The sequence below is a fragment of the Gavia stellata genome, chromosome 1 (assembly GCF_030936135.1).
Source record: "Gavia stellata isolate bGavSte3 chromosome 1, bGavSte3.hap2, whole genome shotgun sequence".
Lineage (NCBI taxonomy): Eukaryota > Metazoa > Chordata > Aves > Gaviiformes > Gaviidae > Gavia > Gavia stellata.
This window is the reverse complement of record NC_082594.1, coordinates 27,826,102-27,848,719: the sequence shown is the minus strand read 5'-3', so window position 1 is coordinate 27,848,719 and position 22,618 is coordinate 27,826,102. Positions and strand designations below refer to the sequence as shown.

Here is a 22,618-nt window from a genome sequence, read left to right as displayed (position 1 = left end):
ACCAAGACACATTTTGTCCAGTCCAAAAAAAAAAAATCTGAACTGGAAGTACTTTTAGAACTTGTTACCAATATTAATGGCTCTATTTCCTGAAATCTTTGAGAATCTGACAGATAATTCTCAAAAACATGCATCTAGATGCCTAGGCCACTTTTTTTTTTCCCCACATTAAGCTGACACCACTACATTCTTGACTTAGAAATAACACTAAATTTATTTTGCTATGACATGTGCACTTGAAACTTGAGAAAAAAAATATCATTAATGAACCTGCATTTTAATGTCAAATCCATTCCCCTTCCATACATTTCACCACCAGCAGCTCAATTTGAGCAAGTTAAGCTTCAAAGTTTCACTCCACCTCAATTTTTGCAATCCTTATTTTCACATTTTCTAGAACACCACTTTTCTCTGTGTTTAACATCACCACCTTATAAAAGCTAAAAGTATTTGTTTCATTGGGAGTCACTCCTAAGTCTCTCTACATTATACACTGTGCAAAGCAATACCAGTTCTTTTATTATTATAGACTTATTGACGTGATCAAAGGCCTAACTTGAAAGATCTATTTCAGATTAAATGTTGATTATTCCGATTTTTTTCTTGGTTTCTTACGCAAAGCTTTCTCAGTGACTACACCCCATCCCCCCACATAAATTCTAGTATCTTTCTTATGGTTTTGATTCATGCCCCAGATGTTGTATATTCTAGGTCACTATGTCAGGATCTAACAGGAAGGACTCATGGCAGTCAGGAGTGCATAGTCTATAAGTAGCAAGGAGTTTCGAATTTTACCTTAAGTTAACAGTAACCATCATAAAATTCAAATCAGATGAAACAGCTAATGTTTTTGTAGTATATACCCTGGGGACCCCTCCTTAGTGTTCCTGACAATGCAGACACTACAACAAATGGCCTTTTGGTTAACTAGAAGTATGGTAACTTTTACCTGCACTGGAGTGGATTAAATGACCTTTGCAATCTGTAAGAGCTTTCCAGCAGAGTAAATAAGCGTTTAATTAGGCCATTTAGAATGCACATTACTGACAATTTGCTGTCATTTCAACCTCGACCAAAAGAAATTATTTGCAAGGAGACATGGTAACTAAAACTGGATGGTACTGGCTGACTCGTAGGATTTTTGTTTGTTTGTCTGTCTGTCTTTTTCCTTTAAGCAGTAAAGAATAGAGCTTGTGTGCACACAGTGTTGCTTACTATCATACTGTCTAATACCAGGGCAACCTTAAAATATTAGTGGGAGAGAACACAAGCACCTGTGATGTAGGCTTTTCCTGCTTCCTCAGAGCCATGTGCTACATTCTGCTGTTGCCTGAATTGCTCTATTTAACTAATAATTAATCCTATTGATTGGTTCACTCAGCTCTTATCTCAGTGTTGCACTGACGCTTATCATGTGCTGTATAAGCAAGCACAAGAATTTTGGAATAATTTGGATTTTATCTCAAGATGCATTATCAGATGATGTGCTCATTCTCTGAGGAAGAGGAAAACTGTTTGCCTATGGCAAGAGCATCACCTGCTGTTGGATGAGGAATCAACATTCCCATTTCCTGAGCAGTTTGCCTAATGCTTATTTTATTTTTCTGGGTAACTGAGCTGAATATGCAGATCAGGATTGAGGAAGAAGACCATATAACTCATGCTGAACTGTCATGTTTTATAAAAGTTTGTCATATGCACATAACTTTGTCAGTAAATAACAATCCTTATGTTAGAATCTCTAGTGTCACTTTGACACAGAGAATGCACAATATGTTCATGTTTAGGACTGTAGATTTTTCCAAAATATGCAAGAAAGCTCAGTCCATATTACAAAGTCTTGTGAGGCATTTATTAGAAATAATCCTTCCCTAGGTTTGTAAATCAGCATTAAAGATGGTTTCCTAAGGGAAAAAAAAAAAAAATGGCTTATTACATACTATAAGTCTTAGTTTAGAATCACGTCTAGGAACATTACATTTTAAAGTTAATCGTTATGCATAAACATTATAGAACAATTTCATAATAAACAAAACCTGTATTCTATACCATGATGTTTTAAAATTCAGTAATATCTCTTCTTCCATCAAAATATGACTATAAAATAACACTTTTGAAGAGATCAGATTGATTTTACAACTTCTGTTGACTTGCCGAAAAACTAGACATCCATAGCTTCCGAGGATATCTAAGGATGTGTGTTTCCTCATATACGGCGGGAGCCAAAGTATTGATTGGTATCTCCAACTCTGAGTCTCAATAATGACAACTTTGAGTCTTCCTTTCTCCTTCACTTCTCTCCCAAATTCAGATGGCTTAGAGCTGTCTTTGTGTTTCTCTGTCAAGCAATGCTTTCTGTGATTTTAGTTCCCATATACATGCACATGCTATATCATGCAGTCATTGGGGCATGTTATGAGGAAGAACAATACAAAATTACTTTTCTAAGCATCTTAATATGTTTACTAAGCTTGTGAAACAAAGTAATGTATAGAATAAGCTTAGTTAGTGAAAAACAGTGGAAATATGAGGAGAAAAAACATTTGCAGAGGTGTAGCAGATGAAATTTAAACTTAAAAACAAAAGTAATTTGTATTTAGGAGCAGAGTCCTTTGTCTAAGTCCTGCAGTAAATGACCAGAGAGAAATGAGTCCAGAATTAGTACCGGCTTCTTTTGAACCATAGTGCAATCATGATGAGATTTGTTTTCACTTTTGTATATCTTGTTGGCTGAAAGATACTTGACAAGGGAGGCTATGTTCAGAGAAGAGCAATACAATGATTGGAAGAACTGGGTAATGAGGAAACATTAGAAGATTCAAATCGTATAGCTTGGCAATGAGAAACCTAGTGAGATTTATGAGAAGAGTCTAAAAGTATTTGCATAAATAAACCTAACACTAGGAGGAAAATTAATTAGCACCTGCAGGTGTAGTGTAGCTATGCTTAATAGGATGACTTTAATAAAAGTGAAAATTTAGGCAGAATACCAGCAAGAAGCCCTGTGGGGTTAGTCATTAGGTTGGGAAATAGCAGAAGAAAAAGGTAATAACCCAGCTGATCACCAGAAAACATATGGTACTGTAAAGTAATCTTATTCAACATCGTATATTTCCAAATGTCTATTCTCTGAAAAACGAACCACCCAAGAGAGGATGCAAAGGGTGGGATTATTCTCATGTGATATTGGGCTGTCTAAATGTTAGGATTCTAGTCCAAAGTAGCCACCCTTATCTGCTCTGCTGTTAATGGAGATAGGCACTTACAGAAGACAAATCATCCACACTTAAAATCTGAATTGCCCTCTCTCCATTTGGGATAAAAGGGAAGCTGACATGACCAGCTTTAACTTTGAGATGGCTAAATTCAGGTGATATGAACCCTAGTTTGAAAAGTGGTCACATCAAAAATCATCAGTTGAGCAGAGTCATGATGTTTCAGAAGTGAGTTAGGAAACCTTAAAGTAAACCCCTTATGTGACAGAAAATAAGCAGGTAACTTAAGAAGGTCTATTAGCATCTAAATACTGGTGATAGGAGGAGGAAAAAATTAGAAGCCTTCTTGGATTATTTTATTGTAATTTCCCAAAAAGCCTCACTATGGCTATCAACCTGTGCACTCATGATCATCCTCTTTATAGGACCCACCATCAAGTCTTTCCTAGTTACTTCCTTGAGTTTTATTTCTATTTTTTCATTTGTGGTGATAGTTGTACATAGATTCATCTTCACTGAAATAGATATGGAAAGGAAACAGATAGCTGACAGCAGCAAACCTTTGCCAGGCACTTATGTCAGAAATACTGCAGTGAACAACAAGGACAAGAGGAAATGGCCTCAAGTTGCACCAGGGGATGTTCAGGCTGGATATTAGGAAAAATTTCTTTACTGAGAGAGTGGTAAAACACTGGAATAAGCTGCCCAGGGAAGTGGTGGAGTCACCATCACTGGAGGTGTTTAAGGAACGTGTGGACGAGGCATTGTGGGACATGGTTTAATGGGCATGGTGGTGTTAGCTGATGGTTGGACTTGATGATCTTACAGGTCTTTTCCAACCATAGTGATTCTGTGATTCTGTGATTCTATGATATTGTTGGCACCTGTTGCAGAGGTAGTAGTCTGTGTTGGTAGCCAGGCTTACCCTGCCTCACAGTTTTGGGGGTTTTTTTAACATGTCTGATCTAAATCTCCAGAAGGTAGAAATTCTTACTGAATTAAACTGACTATGCTTTACATCTCTATCCTCTATTCTCTGCTAGATACTCTCAAGGAAATGGAAGACTTACATGGCTTTTTCATGCTTTATTTCAGAATCACAGAATCAGAATCACAGAATCACTACGGTTGGAAAAGACCTGTAAGATCATCAAGTCCAACCAGGAAAAAAAAAAAAAAAAAACCCCAAAAAAAAACCAAAAAAAACCAACCACACACACCCCCACAAAAAAAAAAACCAAAACCACCCACAAACCACAAAACACACCACAACCCACACCAAAACAACCCACCCACGCCACACAGCACCATGCCCATCAAGCCACATCCCACAATGCCACATCCACAGGCTCATTGAATACCTCCAGGGAGGGTGACTCCACCACCTCCCTGGGCAGCCTGTTCCAATGTTTCACTACTCTCTCAGTAAAGAACTTTTTCCTAATATCCAGCCTGAACCTCCCCTGGCGCAACTTGAGGTCATTTCCTCCTGTCCTGTCACTAGTCACTTGGGAGAAGAGACCAACACCCACCTCTCTGCAACCCCCTTTCAGGTAGTTGTAGAGAGCGATGAGGTCTCCCCTCAGCCTCCTCTTCTCCAGACTGAACAACCCCAGCTCCCTCAGCCGCTCCTCATAAGACTTGTGCTCCAGACCCCTCACCGGCTTCGTCGCCCTTCTCTGGACACGCTCCAGCACCTCAATGTCCTTCTTGTAGTGAGGGGCCCAATACTGAACACAGGATTCGAGGAGTGGCCTCACCAGAGCCGAGTACAGGGGCACGATCACCTCCCTGCTCCTGCTGGCCACACTATTTCTGATACATGCCAGGATGCCGTTGGCCTTCTTGGCCACCTGGGCACACTGCTGGCTCATATTCAGCCGGCTGTCAGTCAACACCCCCAGGTCCTTTTCTGCAGGGGAGCTTTCCAGCCACTCGTCCCCAAGCCTGTAGCGTTGTCTGGGGTTGTTGTGGCCAAAGTGTAGAACCCGGCACTTGGCCTTATTGAACCTCATACAATTGGCCTTGGCCCATCGATCCAGCCTGTCCAGATCCCTCTGCAGAGCCTTCCGATCCTCCAGCAGATCAACACTCCCTCCCAACTTGGTGTCATCTGCAAACTTGCTGAGGGTGCACTCTATACCCTCATCCAGATCATTGATAAAGATATTAAACAAGACCAGCCCCAAAACTGAGCCCTGGGGGACTCCGCTTGTGACCGGCCGCCAACTGGATTTCACCCCATTCACCACAAGTCTCTGGGCTCGGCCGTCCAGCCAGTTTCTTACCCAGCGAAGAGTGTACCTGTCTAAACCACAGGCCGCCAGCTTCTCCAGGAGAATACTGTGGGGAACAGTGTCAAAGGCTTTGCTAAAGTCCAGGTAGACAACATCCACAGCCTTTCCCTCAACCACTAGGCGGGTCACCTGGTCATAGAAAGAGATCAGTTTGGTCAAGCAGGACCTGCCTTTCATGAACCCGTGCTGGCTGGGCCTGATCCCTTGGTTGTCCTGCACGTGTCCCGTGAGCGCCCTCAAGATGAGCCTCTCCATAATCTTCCCCTGCACCAAGGTCAGGCTGACAGGCCTGTAGTTCCCCAGATCCTCCTTCCAGCCCTTCTTGTAGATGGGCTTCACGTTGGCAAGCCTCCAGTCATCCGGGACCTCCCCCGTTGACCAGGACTGTTGATAAATGATGGAGAGTGGCTTGGCAAGCTCCTCCGCCAGCTCCCTCAGCACCCTTGGGTGGATCGCATCAGGCCCCATAGACTTGTGAGTGTCCAGGTGGCATAGCAGGTCGTTAACTGCTTCCTCCGGGATCATGGGGAGCCTATTTTGCTCTCCATCCTTATCTTCCAGTTCAGGGAGATGGATTCCCTGAGGATACCCGGTGTGGCTATTAAAGACTGAGGCAAAGAAGTCATTAAGTACCTCAGCTTTTTCCTCATCCTTTGTGACAATGTTCCCCGCCACATCCAGTAAAGGATGGGGATTCTCCTTGACTCTTTTTTTGTTGTTAATGTATTTATAGAAGCATTTTTTGTTATCCCTTACAACCGTGGCCAGATTGAGCTCTAGCTGGGCTTTTGCCTTCCTAATTCCCTCTCTGCGTGACCTAACGAGGTCCTTGTATTCTTCTTCGCTTGCCTGCCCCTTCTTCCAGAGGTGGTAAATTCTCTTTTTTTCCCCGAGTCCCAGCAAAAGCTCCTTGTTCAGCCAGGCCGGTCGTCTTCCCCGCCGGCTCTTCTTACGGCACATGGGGACTGCCTGCTCCTGCGCCTTCAAGATTTCCTTCTTGAAGAAGGTCCAGACTTCCTGGGCCCCTTTGCCTTTCAGGACCGTCTCCCAAGGGACCCTCTCAACCAGTGTCCTGAACAGGCCAAAGTCTGCCCTCTGGAAGTCCATGGTAGCAGTTTTGCTGACCTCCCTGCTTACTTGGCTAAAAATTGAGAACTCTATCATTTCATGGTCGTTAAGCCCAAGACGGCCTCCGACCTTCACTTCTCCCACCAGACCCTCACTGTTTGTAAACAGCAGGTCAAGCAGGGCACCTTCCCTGGTAGGCTCCCTTACCAGCTGGGTCAGGAAGTTATCTTCCACACACTCGAGGAACCTCCGGGACTGTTTTCTCTCGGCTGTGTTATCCTTCCAGCAGACATCCGGTAAGTTGAAGTCCCCCACAAGAACAAGGGCTTGTGACTGTGAGACTTCTGCCAGTCGCTTGTAGAATGCTTCATCAGCTTCTACGCCCTGGTTGGGTGGTCTATAACAGACCCCCAGCAGGATATCCGCCTTGTTTGCCTTCCCCCTCATCCTTACCCATAAGCATTCAACCCCTTCATGACAATCATCGAGCTCTAGACAATCAAAGCACTCCTTGACGTACAGAGCCACCCCACTGCCTCTCCTTCCTTGCCTATCCCTCCTGAAGAGCTTATAGCCATCCATCGCAGCACTCCAGCCATGCGAGTCATCCCACCATGTTTCTGTGATGGCGACCATGTCATAGTTGTCCCGCTGTGCAATGGCTTCCAGCTCCTCCTGTTTGCTGCCCATGCTGCGTGCATTGGAATAGATGCACTTTGATGGGGTTCCTAAGTGGTGCTGCAGTAAACAACCAGGTGTTAAGTATTTTTTTCCCTGACTGCAGCTCCCTTACAACACTCCTGTAGGCAGATATGCAGAGAAGCCACCTACCCCATTGTGACTAGCTCAGAACTCTCTTACAGCTAAACCCTTTGCTTTTCAGGTGTATCACCTTGCACTTACCAACATGGAATTTCTTATATCTGTTACAGTCAGCCTCTTAGTTTGTTCAAAAGGACAATGGGTTGCTTGGGTTCTTCTAGTATATATCAATGGCATTCTTAAAAACAAACTAGTTTTTAAGAAGAGACACCGAATGTTAGTCCAGATGCAAATTGCGGATCTAAGTGAGGTTAATAACAAAAATCCCGAATTTGCTGAATTAAAGTTTCCAAGCAAACCTAAGTATTTAAGCAACAACTGCAAGATAGAGGGAACCTCTCTTTCCATCTTAAAACTTTTTTGCCCATTTGGTCTTTCCACTGAGCACACACACACTCACAAAACAAAAAGTAAACTCATAAAGTAGCTGCAAAATAAAGAAGCAGAATATATGTAACACGTGACACGCTTTGTAAATGATGTGAAATATCTGCAGGTTTTAACTGGAAAGAGAATATTTGGAAAATCTTTCATTTCCTTCCATTTTTATTTGCTAAATTTCTGCACAACATCAGTAGAATCAGCCACAAGTGATTAATAGATAGATGCTTCTGTAACGTCAATCTGATGTAAAGGTACTTATTCAAACACCTAAATATTTCAGTGCAAGGATTCTTGCATGATATAATGAAACTAATCCTCTTTAGGAATAATAAAATTAATTGCTTTATCATATGATAAATTCTTAGTGTAAACACTTAATGCAGCTTTGAGAAAATTAGTTTTACAGAGTTCTCTCCACTAGAGGTCTCTAGAGAAATACAAGAAACAATTCAGAATAGCAGATACCTTAGACTTTTCTTCTTGACACTATTTACATTTTGTGGAAGATGAAAATCAGCACTTGTTCTATACTTGTTCCAGGAATTCTTTTGGATATGCTTCTTCTGATGTGGATAATAAAAAGTCCTGTTACTACAATAATAATATACATCCATGAGCTGGTTTAATGTGTTTTATCATTAGATTTGCAACATTTATAACTAGAATTTCAGCATCGCTTCCCTTAGAAAGTATAATATTGCACAAAGTATTTAGCCAAAGAAGAAAAAAACTAAGGTTGCTACGTGATGGGGTAGCCACCTTGCTAAATAAAAAAGCAAATTAAAATAAATAAAGTAGTAATGATCACAAGTGAATAAAATGTTGGTTAACCAGAATAGGTTTTTCCTCTTGATGCTTTCTGTTGGCTTTTTTGTATTGGAAGTTTTTATATTGTAATTTTTTGCAATTTCCATTGGGTTGATGATTTTCAAAATTGTCATTTCCAGTTAAAGATGAGCTTTATCCATTTTAGGATCTGTGCATTTTTTCACCACTCACCAGAGCAACTCATTCAGTGGTTCAGAGATTTCTCAGAAAGTCAAGCTTATGGTCATTATTTTTTTCCTCATGCTATTTTATTTCAGTGAACTTTATGTCTGCATTGACTCATTTTTTACTAACATTTGCCTCATTATACACAATGATGTCACCAAGGTTGCTATAAGGTTTAATGTTGATTATCCTTCAACTGGTTAATTAATATGACTTCATATTTGCATATTTCTTCATCACCGTTTTCTGTGCTTCTATTATATGTTTGACATATAACAATATTTCAGACCTTGTAATCTGTACCTCTGAAGTGGAAAGGGAGTTTTATAATATTAATGTATCGAATTGGGAAGATGAAAGGTCTTAGAATCCCTGTTTGTTCCCATTATGCCCAGCACCTATCAGAATCAAAGACAAGTGGAAATGGAGAAGAGTAAGGTATTATTAATAAGAACTACCAGTTTAAGAACTATAGCTTACTCTACTTGGGCACTCACATTAACAAATGGGGTTCTCTGCAGTTTGACTGGGTCACTAATCAGAAAGCTGGAAATATCTGGAAATAAAAATACTTGCCCTATCCAGATTGCTCCTTTTTTAACTCTAGTGGATAGCTCTGTAAACAACAGGAGCTCAGTGCATGCAACAGCTTTAGTTTCTACTCATTTTTTGATGCTACATGGTAAGTGTGGAAGAGAAGAACATGAACTATGCTGAGAGTTGAGAGACTCAGGAGGGAGGCACTCCTGAGAAGACAGGTTACTGGGACAGCTCTGGGACTTTCTGAAGTTTGTCAAGTTACTTTAACAGAGTATCTTCTAATTTTTTCATGTGTAGAATGAGAACTGCAAAGGGTAATCAACTGAAGCCAATTAGCAGCTTGAAATGTCATAGCTGGACAACTAAGAGGTGATATTTCTCAATGTATTTGTTGCTGCAAAGACCAGAAAGAGATAAAAAGCTCTGAGAGGAATAGAAGGAGCACAGCAGTGACATTCTCCTAAAACTTGTAATGTTATATCACAGAGTTGACCCGTCACCTCCATCAGCTGATCTGACAGTGATCATTTCAGGCATGGAGTTTTACTGAGTCCACACACAGTGAGTCTAGAGATGATGATACTTCCATGAGCTATCTCGAGTCATTTGCAGGTAGGATGAGCACAGGTCACGGTACAAAAGAAGTCCACCTACCATTTAACCAAATGTCCCTGCTCTTAATCTTAGAAACCACAAAGTGCTATGGTTATGTAAGACATGACCTTAATCATAAAATGTCTATATACCTATGCCTAGTTATAACCTTTACCTATGGTGATATATAGGAAATAGTCATTGTCTCTGCCAACTGCTCTTTGCCCTATTTGTGTCTGTTCTATAATGAGAGGTTGGTCCCTCGGACTGTGTCAGTCCGATACTGCATCCATTTCCAGTTATTCACTTCACTACTCACTCTGGTTTGGAGGAAGAAACTACAGCAAAGTACTGCCATTAGAACTCACCTTACTTTCATAAAGATCTGAAATGATCTATAGACTATACCTTGAAATAGTATTCATATGCAAACACTTCTATATAAATGGCAGAATGTTTTCCTTGACACGAAAATTGCAGACTCCTGGGTTGCAGTCCAAACACCAACTGTCACTTCACCCTTCTGCCTCAGTTCCCTCATTTACAGCTCAGAATTACATTTTCCATTTACTTCACAAGAGGCTCCCAAGGACTGACTAATAAATATAGAAAGGTATATATTCAAATTTTCAGATACTCAGTGATTTTTATATGATTATGTAAAGCTCTGAATAAAAGCATTATGTAATAGCAACTGTTATTATTAGAATTAAAATGAATATTTAAGCTAATACTGCATTTGATTGTGTAACTAATTCATAATCAGAATGTGTCTTAATACAGCTTTTTTTCTCAAGACAAAAATGCTATTCCAGGTCATTGACAACAGTATTGTTGGAACTTTTCATCAACTTAACTAGTTAAACAGTTCGTAGCTGATAACTGTGAGGACATGGAAAACAAAGGAAACGAGTGCAGTTCTTATGGGAACAGAAAACATCTTCCTCTGGGTTTGAACAAAACTACACGCAATGATCACGACCTCTGGATGCTTCAGTGCTATAAATACCAAATCATAAGTCAAAGTCTAAACTTCTCAAACTTTCTCTGCTGTTGTGTCAGCAGAATAAAATGCTAAGCCTTCTGTAATAAGGAAGAAATTAGTCAATCGGGGATTAAAAAAAAATGGTTTATATGGTTAATGTATGGTACTAATTTACATTACTGAAGCTGGCAGCAAAAGCTGCTGTTCTAAGGAGGGTGGTACAAAGTTTCAGGTTGAGTCTGTGGTTCCCTCCCACCACCTTCCAACATGTATATAAATTGTCAGCTCTCCAGACTCTTTGCCAGTTTTCTCTTCTAGTCTTGCCAGAAGCAACAGAGGACTAAAGATGAAGATCTTTTTCTTATTCACCTTTTCCGCGTTTTTGTTGTCTGCTTTTGAACAAGCAGCTGCTTCTGCTCACTATGACAAGATTTTAACTCATAGTCGAATAAGGGCACGCGACCAAGGGTAAGTAACTGGGTTTTATTTCTATTTTGAAAGGGAGCTTGTTAATTTTTATTCTCCCCTTTCTTCTTGCATTATATTAAATGTGATTTTTCACTATGAATTCTTACTATCATTCAAGTAGAACTTTCTTATTTAATTTTACAAGAATTATTCCTAAATAAAAAGCTTTCTGGGTAGTTTCAAAAGGAAACAGAATACTGTTAAACTTCATGAAATGTGGAAAAATCTAAAATCACCACTTCTTAATGAATAAAAGACACGCATTTTAGAATCACTGAAGTTAATTGCAGTTCACAATTAATGTAATGGGGCATCAGATAAGTTTAATATATGTTTCAAATGTTTGAATAGAGGTGACACCTATCCCACAGTATCTGCTCTCTTTATTCCATCTTAATGAAAATTACGAACTCTATTTAAATTTTCTAACATGGGAATATATACTGGGAGCCCTTTATAAAACTTTTGTTCCCACTAGAGCAATGCAGCAAGCTGCTCGGCAGGGTACCCAAAAGACAATGGTTACAATCCAGGCTGCTCAGAGACATGGAAATAATTTGAACAGCTGGTGTCAGGGAGACACATGTGTCTAAACATATTTTCCTTCAGTCTTCTTAAGTAGAAAACATTCTGTGAATAAGAACTGTTTACCATCCTATCTTCCTTTATTGAATTCCCTCTGCCTGCTGTACATACACACACACACTGAGCTTTTCAAATAAAAAAGTTCACTGGCTTCCCCCTGATGTATAATATGTGTTCTAACTTTTGAACTGATTAATTTTTTTAATTGTAGAAGTATAAAAATTAGTGACAAAATGCCTTTGCTCCATGGACTTTGCCTTTAAGAAATTCCTCTTCTGTACCCTACCATGCTAAGGAAAAAGTATTCCTTGTTTGAAATCTGCGACTCCTTTTATTTACATGCCAATTTACCCTTTGGTCCCCAGTAATTCCCAGAATGTTTACTTAGGTGCCTGTGGTACTCCAAACCGTTGGTAATCAAAATAGCTGATTGATTTACAGAAGACAGGGTTTCCTTCTACATAAAGAACAAGGCATTTTTCTTCCCCATCTCTCCATGACCTTCAGCTGCGCAGATGTGTACAAGACAAAAACCTTAATGAAAAGACCCTGATGGTATTCACAGTTCAGTCCCTTGTGGCTGGTAATTAATTCACTTTGCTGGGAAAGAGAGAAATGTAAGGCATATTGAGACTTGAGTAGGCACAGCTGGCGGTCACTACCCATCAGAGAGAGAGGGTCAAACAGGAACAGAGGGGAATCTTCTGTCCTTGCTAGGAGGGTGGGTTTGCCAAGGAACCCAGCTGGGCAGTCCCAGGAGCTTGCACTGTGGTTGCTTGAAAACACACCTGCCCTAGGAACTGAAGCCAGATGTTAATTTCTTACTCTTGCTCAACAGAAACGGTATTTGCCACTATTTTATATAAAACTTTTTCCAAAGATGTACAGAAAATTCTTTTTAAAATGTTTCTCACTCCCACCCATAGCCCAAATGTCTGTGCCCTTCAGCAAGTTATGGGAACAAAAAAGAAATACTTCAGCACCTGCAGAAACTGGTACCAGGGAGCCATCTGTGGAAAGAAAGCGTAAGTATGCTCTGTTTCACAACTATTCCCCATTCACTGAGATAATATAATGTGCAATTAGAAAACTCTCCTTTTCTCAGAGACAAGCTAACTGTTTATTTCAAATGCAGACACAGGAGGAATTCCATTCGTAATTTTACAGGGTTACAGCTTCTCTTAGCTGCTTCTAAAACCACCTGGATAACTGATCCAATAATTATTGCCAAAAATAATCACAAAAGGAGTGGAAAGTCTGAAAATGACAGCATAGTATATAGTCTTTTTTTAAGTTTAAGAGGCTTCAAAGTATTAGTTTCAGCTTAAGTATTCATAGATCTATTTCAAACACAAAGAGGTATGAGGTTAAGCGATCTACCCAAAAACACAGAGGGACCTAATAGGCCAGTAATGAAAAGAACTCAGCACTACCCAGCAGAGCTGTGTGCTCAGACCACACCTCTTCACACAGAGAAAAAAAATCAAAATATGGTTGTGGATACAGATTAAATCTGTGTGAGTTTAGTATTCTTTTGGAATCTGTGTGCATATTTCAATTGTCACTTCTTCTCAGACTGCAAGTCATTGCCTCCTCTGTGACAAAATTTCGAAGTCACTACTGCTTCATCAGCCATAGAGCAGCTTCAGAGTGTGAACACATAAAAAACACCCAGTCCTGACCTTGGTCTGCCCCACTTGTCTCACTTAGAATTAAGTAATTTAACAGAGACTGACATTGTTTACCCAATACAATAAACTAATGTTTTTCTCGTGTACCACATTTTCTCTTGCTGTTATGCAATTACTTGGATAAATTTCTCAGCAGTTGTCATAGGAAAACATTATTTTTATTTTCCCATTATTCTCCTACAGGGTTCAAATGGGGCTGGGGTGACATTTTCATAAAGGCTTGAATGAACAGGGAGTCCAGGCTTCAGTTGCAACTCTGTCTTAGGGTATTAGGAGTCCTTTAGTGAAAGCCTATAAAACTCTTCCAAGTGCTCAAGTAATATTTAAGTACACAATTTGAATAGTCACTGAGAGATTGTATGCTCTAAGACATAAAGATGTTAAGTTATATTGATACATGGTACAAATGATATGTATGAGGAACTTAACTCCATTTAAGTAAGATTTGTATTTAACATTTTCATAATGAATATCAACCACTGTTTTAGATGTTAATGTAATGTGGAATAGAGATTTTTTGTTTCTGTGCCAAAGGCTTCCTTAACAGAGGTTAATATGGAAAAAAAATATCCACACTGTTAGCAACATAAGCCAGTCAAAGATGACTCCTTTTGTAAACAACCTCTTAAATTCTATTGAAAATGTTTTTCTGATCAACAATAATTCACTAAATAAACTAGAAAGGAGAGCTCGAACAAGGAATGACTGATAATTTGCAGATAGTTAGTCAGTCATATTTTTAGTCTTCTGATTGTCAAAGACATGAGTAAATAGGATCTGTATTTTCCAGTCCATTCTTCAAGTTTAAAAAAGTGTTTCTAAATATAGAAACAATGATAAATTCTAGGGGGAAAAAAAAAAATATATATTTGACTTTAGACAGACTTTACACATAGCTCACATTGAATCCAAGTGAGCTTTTACAAACAATACTTTTACTTAAAACTGCAACTATAAGACTTTGTAAACTTATATGAAATTCATTGAACAGTTCTTTACAGAAAGTCAAAGAATTCTATGTTGACAAAGAGTTAGATGCAGACACAATCTGGGTTTGTGCTGCGGAATGGTTGGGCACAAAAAACTGTGCAGAGTGTGCATGCATCACTAGCAGTGCTAATGTGGCTGCAATCTCTCATGTTCTCTCCAGTGCATCTACATATATGACACGTTCATCATAAACAGGAAAAGGACACTTTTTTTAATTTTTTAAATTTTTCTTCAAAGCCAGCTTTACATTTTGTTTCATTTTTCAGCTGGTTCAGCTGTCTTGGTTGACAAACAATTATATTCATAGTTCTTGAGCATGATCCCTATGCTTACTAATGTAAACCTGATTAAGACTCCCAAATTATTACTTATGTGAGAAAAATGTCTCCAGTAACGATTTTTGCACTGTTAAAATCAAACATGTAAATCAGGTAGTAGTTAGGCAAGGACCTGAAATGGGCTTGGATTGTGGTTTCTGTTGCTCCTGTTGGGTGTCAGAGGCTTTGCATTTTTTGAGGTTCCTGAAAGATGCTACATGCCATAACACAGTGTTGGAAAGGATCCTTAGGAAAAAGACTGAGGGAAGATGTAGTAGGAGGAAGTTTTCTTCCATTTTCTTTCTGAGAAAATGTTTTCAGTGCTTTGACAGCATACCATAAATTAAGGGAGCTGAGTTACACTTCCGATACAGTGAGACACTGATTCCAACACACAGTCTTGCCTTTCAAGCAGTGCCATGGCTTTGAAGTCTCAACTCTAAAGTCAGTCTAGACATGAAGAATGATACCATGGCCCCACCAGAGCCAAGGAAAAGACCTGATTTTCATGTGCCAAGCTGTCACCCTAAGCTTTCTGCTATTGTAAACTTTATTGGTTACTAATTACTTACTTAAGGAGATGGAAGAAAGTAACAGCAGTAAGTTAGAGTGGGCATAGCACAAATCATAATGAACATCTTATCCAGACAAGCAATCTGGTTATTCCAAATCTTCAGAAGTTTCTTTGGAACATAATGGACTGTCTGGAATCCTAACCAGTCTCTCCTATTTTGACTTTGGCTTTGTTTTTATAAGCAAATCCAGATAGGTTAGAACTCATTTTTTACACAAATTGCAAATTTGTATGCTTTTGATGATGGTAATAATGATCAATTTCCAGTCAAACTAGACTGTGTGTGGTCATTTGCCTCACCTCTACCTTCAATTTTTTCAGGACCCATAGGTTTATAGTTTTTATCAGAATCTTTCCTTCTCCTCCAGGTGGCATTGTAATACTGAATTCCCTTTTCCTTCAGTGGACATGCTGCAAGTCATCCAAAATACTTCACCTTTTGACTAAAGTCTGCCATACCACTGACTTCTTTGGCACTACATTTTATTCCACTGCAGACACATTGGGAAGAAGGGAATTTCCTGAAAATGACTTAGACTGAAACTTGGATATTCTCAAAGTCAGTTTTGGAAAACAACCTACTCCTGTGGTTTTATTCCTAGACAGATGTCATGTCTTCCCATGAGATAAAGTCTGCTCTCAGCACAAATATGACAGGGAGTTCATTATTTTGCTGAGCTCCAGAAGTAAAATTAGTTATGCAGTGATAGGCACTTCCATGTGTCAGGAAAAATAGTTTGAAGCAATAGGCAGTTTGGACTCATTGAACTGAAGTCAGGTCATGACTTTGTCCTCTTCACTGACTAGAATTTAGAGGAATGTAAGCTGTAAAACATTTTACAGAGCCTGTGTAAGACCCTAAGCAAGAAGCATGCTACAGCCAACCAGAGGAATATATTGAGCTGTGGGGCTGGGTGTATTTGGGCATGAGAGTCTACACAAAACTATCACCTACCTTCTCCCTCCTCTTTTAACACTCTTACCATTGTACAAGCACTCACAGAGCAAGGCTAGAGGGGGAAAATAGTGTGTATGACCGTAAGTTAAGCTATAGAACTCCTGAGGTTTTTGTTGTGGCTGTAATAGAGTATCTGTTATAACTTGGTCTTAGCTGTTAATGGGAGTTTTATATTCTGTGTACTCAAAACAGAAATGCAGACATGACTAAAGAGGTTACTGTAATAAGAATGCTAATCCAAAGGACAATGGCTCTTCTCATGTTAATATCTCCATGTTAACAAGTTCTCCCTGACTTTTATATATGATCTATAAAATGTTAATTTAAGAATGCTTTTATTATTTACACTTCCTATCCACTGCTGTAAATTTCCAATTGGGATGCAACTTAAAGATTTGCTAAAATCAAAGTCTATTGGACGAGAAGTCCTTCCACTGTTTCTTTGCAGTATTTTATCTCCATGCCAGCAAGGGGTAGAAACAGATGTGTCACAGAGCTGATCTGAATTAACTGAAAACTGTCCCTGTTAGTCAAGAGTAACAAGGACATAAGGTAGTCTTGCTCTGCCCCTTTTTCCTTTGGTATATACTCCTTTGGATGAGGTCAGAACAATTTTGTGCTAAAAAAACTTCAACAAACACACAAAAAAAACCCCACCCCAAAACAAAAAAAAAACCCACCAAAAACTAAAAAAAATCTGGAATGCAGCACTGCTTGTTATCTGAGTAGTTTCATTCTTTTCTTGGTCATCATCTTATATTGAACTACTGGGGAGATACAGAAGAGGATAACTTACCGTGTGAGATGGTACTTCCCCTGTGTACTGTGTCTATACACTAGTGGTGCTGAGGAATTGCATCTTGCACTGAGTCTTATCTGGTTCTAACCTTATCGTGGGATGCTCCATACAGGCCCCTTTTCTCCCATTCCATCTTTCTCACTACATTTTGAACACAGCTGATCCATGGACCTTCTAATTACAATCAACTGTAAGGGAACACAAATACTGTAAGTAGGAACTTACAGTAACCCTTGACTGAAAAAAAGCCTGGGCTGTACAGAACAAGTTACATGGTAAAAAAGGCACTGATCTTGTAATGCTTGGCTGAAGAAGCATTTTCTTTCTTAACTATGTTCTTCAGCCAACTTTCTGCCTTTCATTAATTGTGTCATTGTTGGATATGGTAAGAAGGCTAAACTTGCCATGTCTTATTCTATGCTTACAACTCAGCTTCCTCTTTCCTTTTTCTAAAAGCTAATTAAGGCTGCAATCTTTCATAGCTGCTCATGGGGTGAGGGGGAGATATTTTCTATTCCATGGAAGGAAAAAATATTTTCTCATGACAAAGCAGTTCACACAGTTGGGAGAACATTCTGACTCGTATTCTGCTACACAGTTTTCTTTAATCAGATTTTTTTTTTTTTAATTAGCTTTTGGCAGGGATGAAACAAGGAGGAAGAGTATAAGGTTAATTTCCTTATTAGTTAGAAAATCTGTAGCCTAAACTGTATGCTATTCTTGCATTCCCAAGAAATAACCATTCAGTGAATTGCTTTAAAGAAAGGGATGTATTAAAAAGAACTATACAATACTTTCAATATATGGCTTCTCAGTTGAAAAGATGCACATGGCAAAAGGGTGAATATGTCATGTGTGTATATATATACAAGGGAATAGAGGCAAAATATTTTCATAGCACAGGGAAATGAAAGACTGTGTTTTTAAAAAAATCTTTAATCTTCACCAGCTCTATCAGATTGTTGTCAATTACGGAATTATAATCCTCACTTTTAAAATCATGATTTGTAATGCTAACGTTCTTCCAGTCTACTTTTATTTTTAAATCTTTTCAAGTAGTTTGGATATTGAAGGTCTTAAATCCAACTTTTCATTTGAATAAGCTGTTCATTTTAATGTGTTTGTGGTTAATGTTTTGTCAGCTTTAGTTTATGAAAAATGAGAGAAGTGTACTCAGCTGCCACCAAAGAGTCTACAAATTAAAAGCTAGAATGTAGTGGTAAAGAATCAGCAAAATCCTTCAAGGAATTAACGTTCAGAACTCTATCACTGCCAACATCAGCCACACTTACAAAAATAAATCTATTATGTAAAACCATGATGGCAATTTTTCCTTGTCATTCACAGTGTACCATAATTTGAAAAGAAATATCTGAAGTCTAATGTCTTAAAGTTTATGTTTTAGATGTTGGTAAGATTGTATAATTTGTTGGCATTCCCTCTCCTGAGGAGCCAAAATCAACTCTCTGACAACTTTAGTGAATTTGCACTTTTGTGTAAGAGAGGAGAATTTGTCAAGCAGATCTATGGTGGTGCTTTTGTTTGTGTCATATTAATTAAGAAGACATTCTATCTTATAAGACCATCAATGTTAAATTGAGTGTTACAATAGAGAGTTATCAGTTAGCCCTGGTTTGCTGTTATGTATAGCTTACACATATTCAAGAATGAGAATATTTTGATACCGTTATATAACAGTTCCTGGTCCCTGGTATTGCTAAATTCTATGTATGCTGTGATGATATACTCTTCTAACTCTGCTTTTGATTTCTTGTAGTCTGGTTTTCACCCTCACTGCATTTACCAGTGAACTTTCCCTTGTGTCCATCCATCCAGTCCGTAGTGACTTCCTTCTCTCTAAACTGCTTTATGTCTGCTCTTAATTATACTCTCCCTCATTCCTGAGCTTCTTCGAAGTCTCCCTTGAAAAACTGAGGCTCTGCCATCCCATTTTCTATCACCGTACAATCCACAGGACCTTCTCCTAAATACCTGTTTAGTTCCTATATCCAGTATGTAAGTGACCTCATGTAGTTTTTGTCACTTTAGTTTCTGTTCAGTTCATTTGAATTTTTTCTTTTTCTTATACAACCCTGCTGCCACCAGTTTCTCTCAATGTCCTCACTTTATTTTTCCCTTTCTTCAATCCCATCTAATCTTTTCAAAATAGACCAGCTGAATTAATTTTCTTCAGCTGCTGTTCTAGTCACATCATCTTTTAATAACTCTACATGAGTTCCACATCCCGTCTCATGTTCCTTCCTAGCACTTAAACTTAATGATGGCAGTCATTCTGTAAATTCAAAACCCTTGCATTTAGTAAATATAACCAATTTGTAGTCTATACAGAAAAGATTGAATGATAAAAAAGGGATGAAGCTCTGGAGAGTGTGTACTTAGCAAGGAAAAATTAATAATAAAAAAATTAAAAATTAGACTCAGCTAAAAACAGTATACACATGTCCGTATATTATTTAATTGTGCCTTTGTCTATATCCCACAGAACTGTCTTATATGAGTGCTGTCCTGGCTATATGAAGATGGATGGTATGAGGGGATGTCCTGCAGGTACAAGCTTATTTTCATATGGATGAGTCAGTACATGAGAAGCATTACAAGACAGGAGACTTTCAAAGGTGGCCATCTTCAGAAATGTTTGCCTCTTTTTAAGAATTACTGCCTGAGAATACACAGCTTCATTTGCACACAAGCCAACACAGTTAAAAATCAGCCAGCACTGAATTTGATCATGCAGTTTAAGCTGAATTTTGCAGATCCTTCCAGCTGCTGGATTGGACAGGAACAATAGTGTCTTCAGTTCCAAAAGCTACCAAGGAAGAACTTTTATTCCTATTCCCAGCATACCAGTGAGGTCAGAAACCCAGGACATGACACGTGGCATATCTAAATTCTGTTTATTCCTTTTCCTGAGAAGACTTGAATCTTATTTACTAAAAGAGTATTATAGGCTTTAAATAAACTAAGAAGGAGTGAAAATGAAAACAGGAATTCTTGATTTCTCCTACTTGTGCTATTCCGTTTTGCATTAATAAAATTAATTGCAGCAGGGAAGAGTAATCTGAGAAGGAATATATTTCATAGCTTTAGATCCCTATATCAGAATTAATCCTTTTACATTCAATAATGGAGTTAAGCATATCTAAAGCAGAGTTCAGTTTGTTTAGATGAATTAATCTCACTTTAGATGTTTACATTAGGATGAGGTCAGTCACACTCTAGAATTGCCTGTTCCTCTCCATGACCATAAAAAGACCCAAGAACAACTAGCTCGCATGCAGATGCCTCAATTCTAGATGCCCGTAATTAGGAGAGATGAACCTTGTTCTCATGTAACAGTGTTTTAACTGTGAGACTATGGCCATTCTTACTCTCTGGATGAATCAATATATGCACAAACCACACACTGGAAGAAGAGTAAGAGACTTCGCAAGAAGAATTCTGGTCCACCATTACCAAATGAAACCCACTCCATTGAATTTTTTATGATTATAGATGGAATTTACTCCTGCCCCCAATGGATAGCCTCCCATTTCAGGCTTGGTTGGCACAAAACAAGACAACTCTTCTAAAGAAAACATTACAATATTTGGTTTTGTTTAATCTCATTTTTCATTAAGCAAACCAAAAATATAAATAAAAATCAGATGTGTTTGGATGGGTTTTGAGTATGTTGACAATGGAATTTCAATCCAAGCAAATTGTCATAATATTAATTTAAACAGTTTCAGAAAGGCAATATTATTGTCTAACCAAAAGAAACAAAGTAGATTTGATTGTGAGAAATTGGATGACTGAAGAATTTACAGTACTCTTGTCTCATATTTATTTATTTTAGTTGCTCCTATTGATCATGTATATGGTACACTTGGTATTGTGGGAGCTACCTCCACACAGCAGTATTCTGACATATCAAAGCTGAGAGAAGAGATTGAGGGACGAGGATCATTCACTTTCTTTGCGCCAAGCAATGAAGCCTGGGAGCAATTAAATTCAGTAAGTGTGTGTATGCGCGCGCATTCATGTGTTGAAGTGCGTTTCTCTTTCAGCTAATGTGGTTAGAGCTGCAACAGCTGGTCTATGATAAGGTAGACTAGAAACAATATTGATATTTTAAATATAAGAGGATGTTAGACAAGTTATAATAAAATAATTTGCATGTTTAACATGCATTGCTGAAGCTAGAGAGTCTGAGTTTATTTTCAGGAGTAGTAAGCAACTGTAAGTGTGTCTCATTTAAGCACTTGCATGACAAATATTAATATTGTTAGTGTTATTAACATAGTTTTGGGGGAACTGACAGGAACTCCAGTAATTGCATGATGTAGAATATAATTGTACTTTGTCAGTGATTCAGGTGTCCTTCTTTAAGTAATGTTTTTAGTTAAATAAATATTGAATCAAAGCTTCTCCAATGAGGAGGCCTGCGGCGACACCTTTTCTCTTCCATTTGTGAACAAATCAGACTAAAGCATCATTTAAGTAGAGCCAGATTGATAGGTATCAAAGTTGTGTCCCCTAACAGGAAATATCCATGGTTGAATATATTGAAAGCATATATTAAGGTAAAGCCATATATGTACATCTTTCTGACTGGAAGAATGTTTTGAAGCTTCTAATTAATTAAATTCCTTTCTTCCTCAGGAAATTCACAGGAATTTGGTTGACAATGTAAATATTGAACTGTATAACGCTCTCCACCACCATATGGTAAACAAGCGCATGTTGACAAAAGATCTTAAGAATGGCATGACTCTGGTGTCTATGTATAATGACCAGAAATTGCTTATTAACCATTATCCTAATGGGGTAAGTCTATTCTCATTTTTTTTTCCTAATATAATTATTCGGTTATAGCCATTACTCTTTCCTTTATTTCCTTCCATAGCTAAGAATAGGTTATAGAAAGTTTAGCATCCAGCAAGTCAGTTGCCACTGACAAAAATAAATAAATTTTCTCTTGGAGAAATTTTGTCTGCTGTGTAGAAAGAATTAACAAACATGTGCTGTTTCCTGTTCAGAAATCAAAGTTCGAACGAGCATTAACTTTCTTCCTAAAAATATATATTTGTGGCCACAATAAATCTGAAAGCAAAATCTACTATTAACCTTCATGTGTTTACTAAATAATATTAAATCAGATATTTTATTTTAATTGGAATGCACGGTAGAAGCCTTTAAGTTCATAGGGGACACAATCCATTATGTGAGGGGGAAAAAAATCATTTTTATAAATGCTAGAAATCTCCCAGTCAAGTCATTCATCTTTGCTCCCTTAAATGTTTTGAAATGTTTATGTTAGACTACAGTTTACATCAGT

At 38.4% G+C, this 22,618-nt stretch overlaps 1 protein-coding gene across 6 annotated transcripts in view; it reads left to right on the top strand.

Annotated features, from left to right (window-relative positions):
* The first annotated feature begins 10,938 nt into the window (after positions 1–10,938).
* The window catches only part of POSTN (periostin), a 37,981-nt gene continuing 26,301 nt past the window's right edge, over positions 10,939–22,618 (top strand). For all 6 annotated transcript variants that reach the window (XM_059827049.1, XM_009814110.2, XM_059827035.1 and 3 more), the window contains exons 1-5: positions 10,939–11,366; positions 12,878–12,976; positions 19,784–19,848; positions 21,137–21,294; positions 21,943–22,107. In XM_059827049.1, the coding sequence (XP_059683032.1) occupies positions 11,245–11,366; positions 12,878–12,976; positions 19,784–19,848; positions 21,137–21,294; positions 21,943–22,107 (609 nt within the window). In that variant the 5' untranslated portion in view covers positions 10,939–11,244. The remainder of the gene's footprint in view (positions 11,367–12,877; positions 12,977–19,783; positions 19,849–21,136; positions 21,295–21,942; positions 22,108–22,618) is intronic.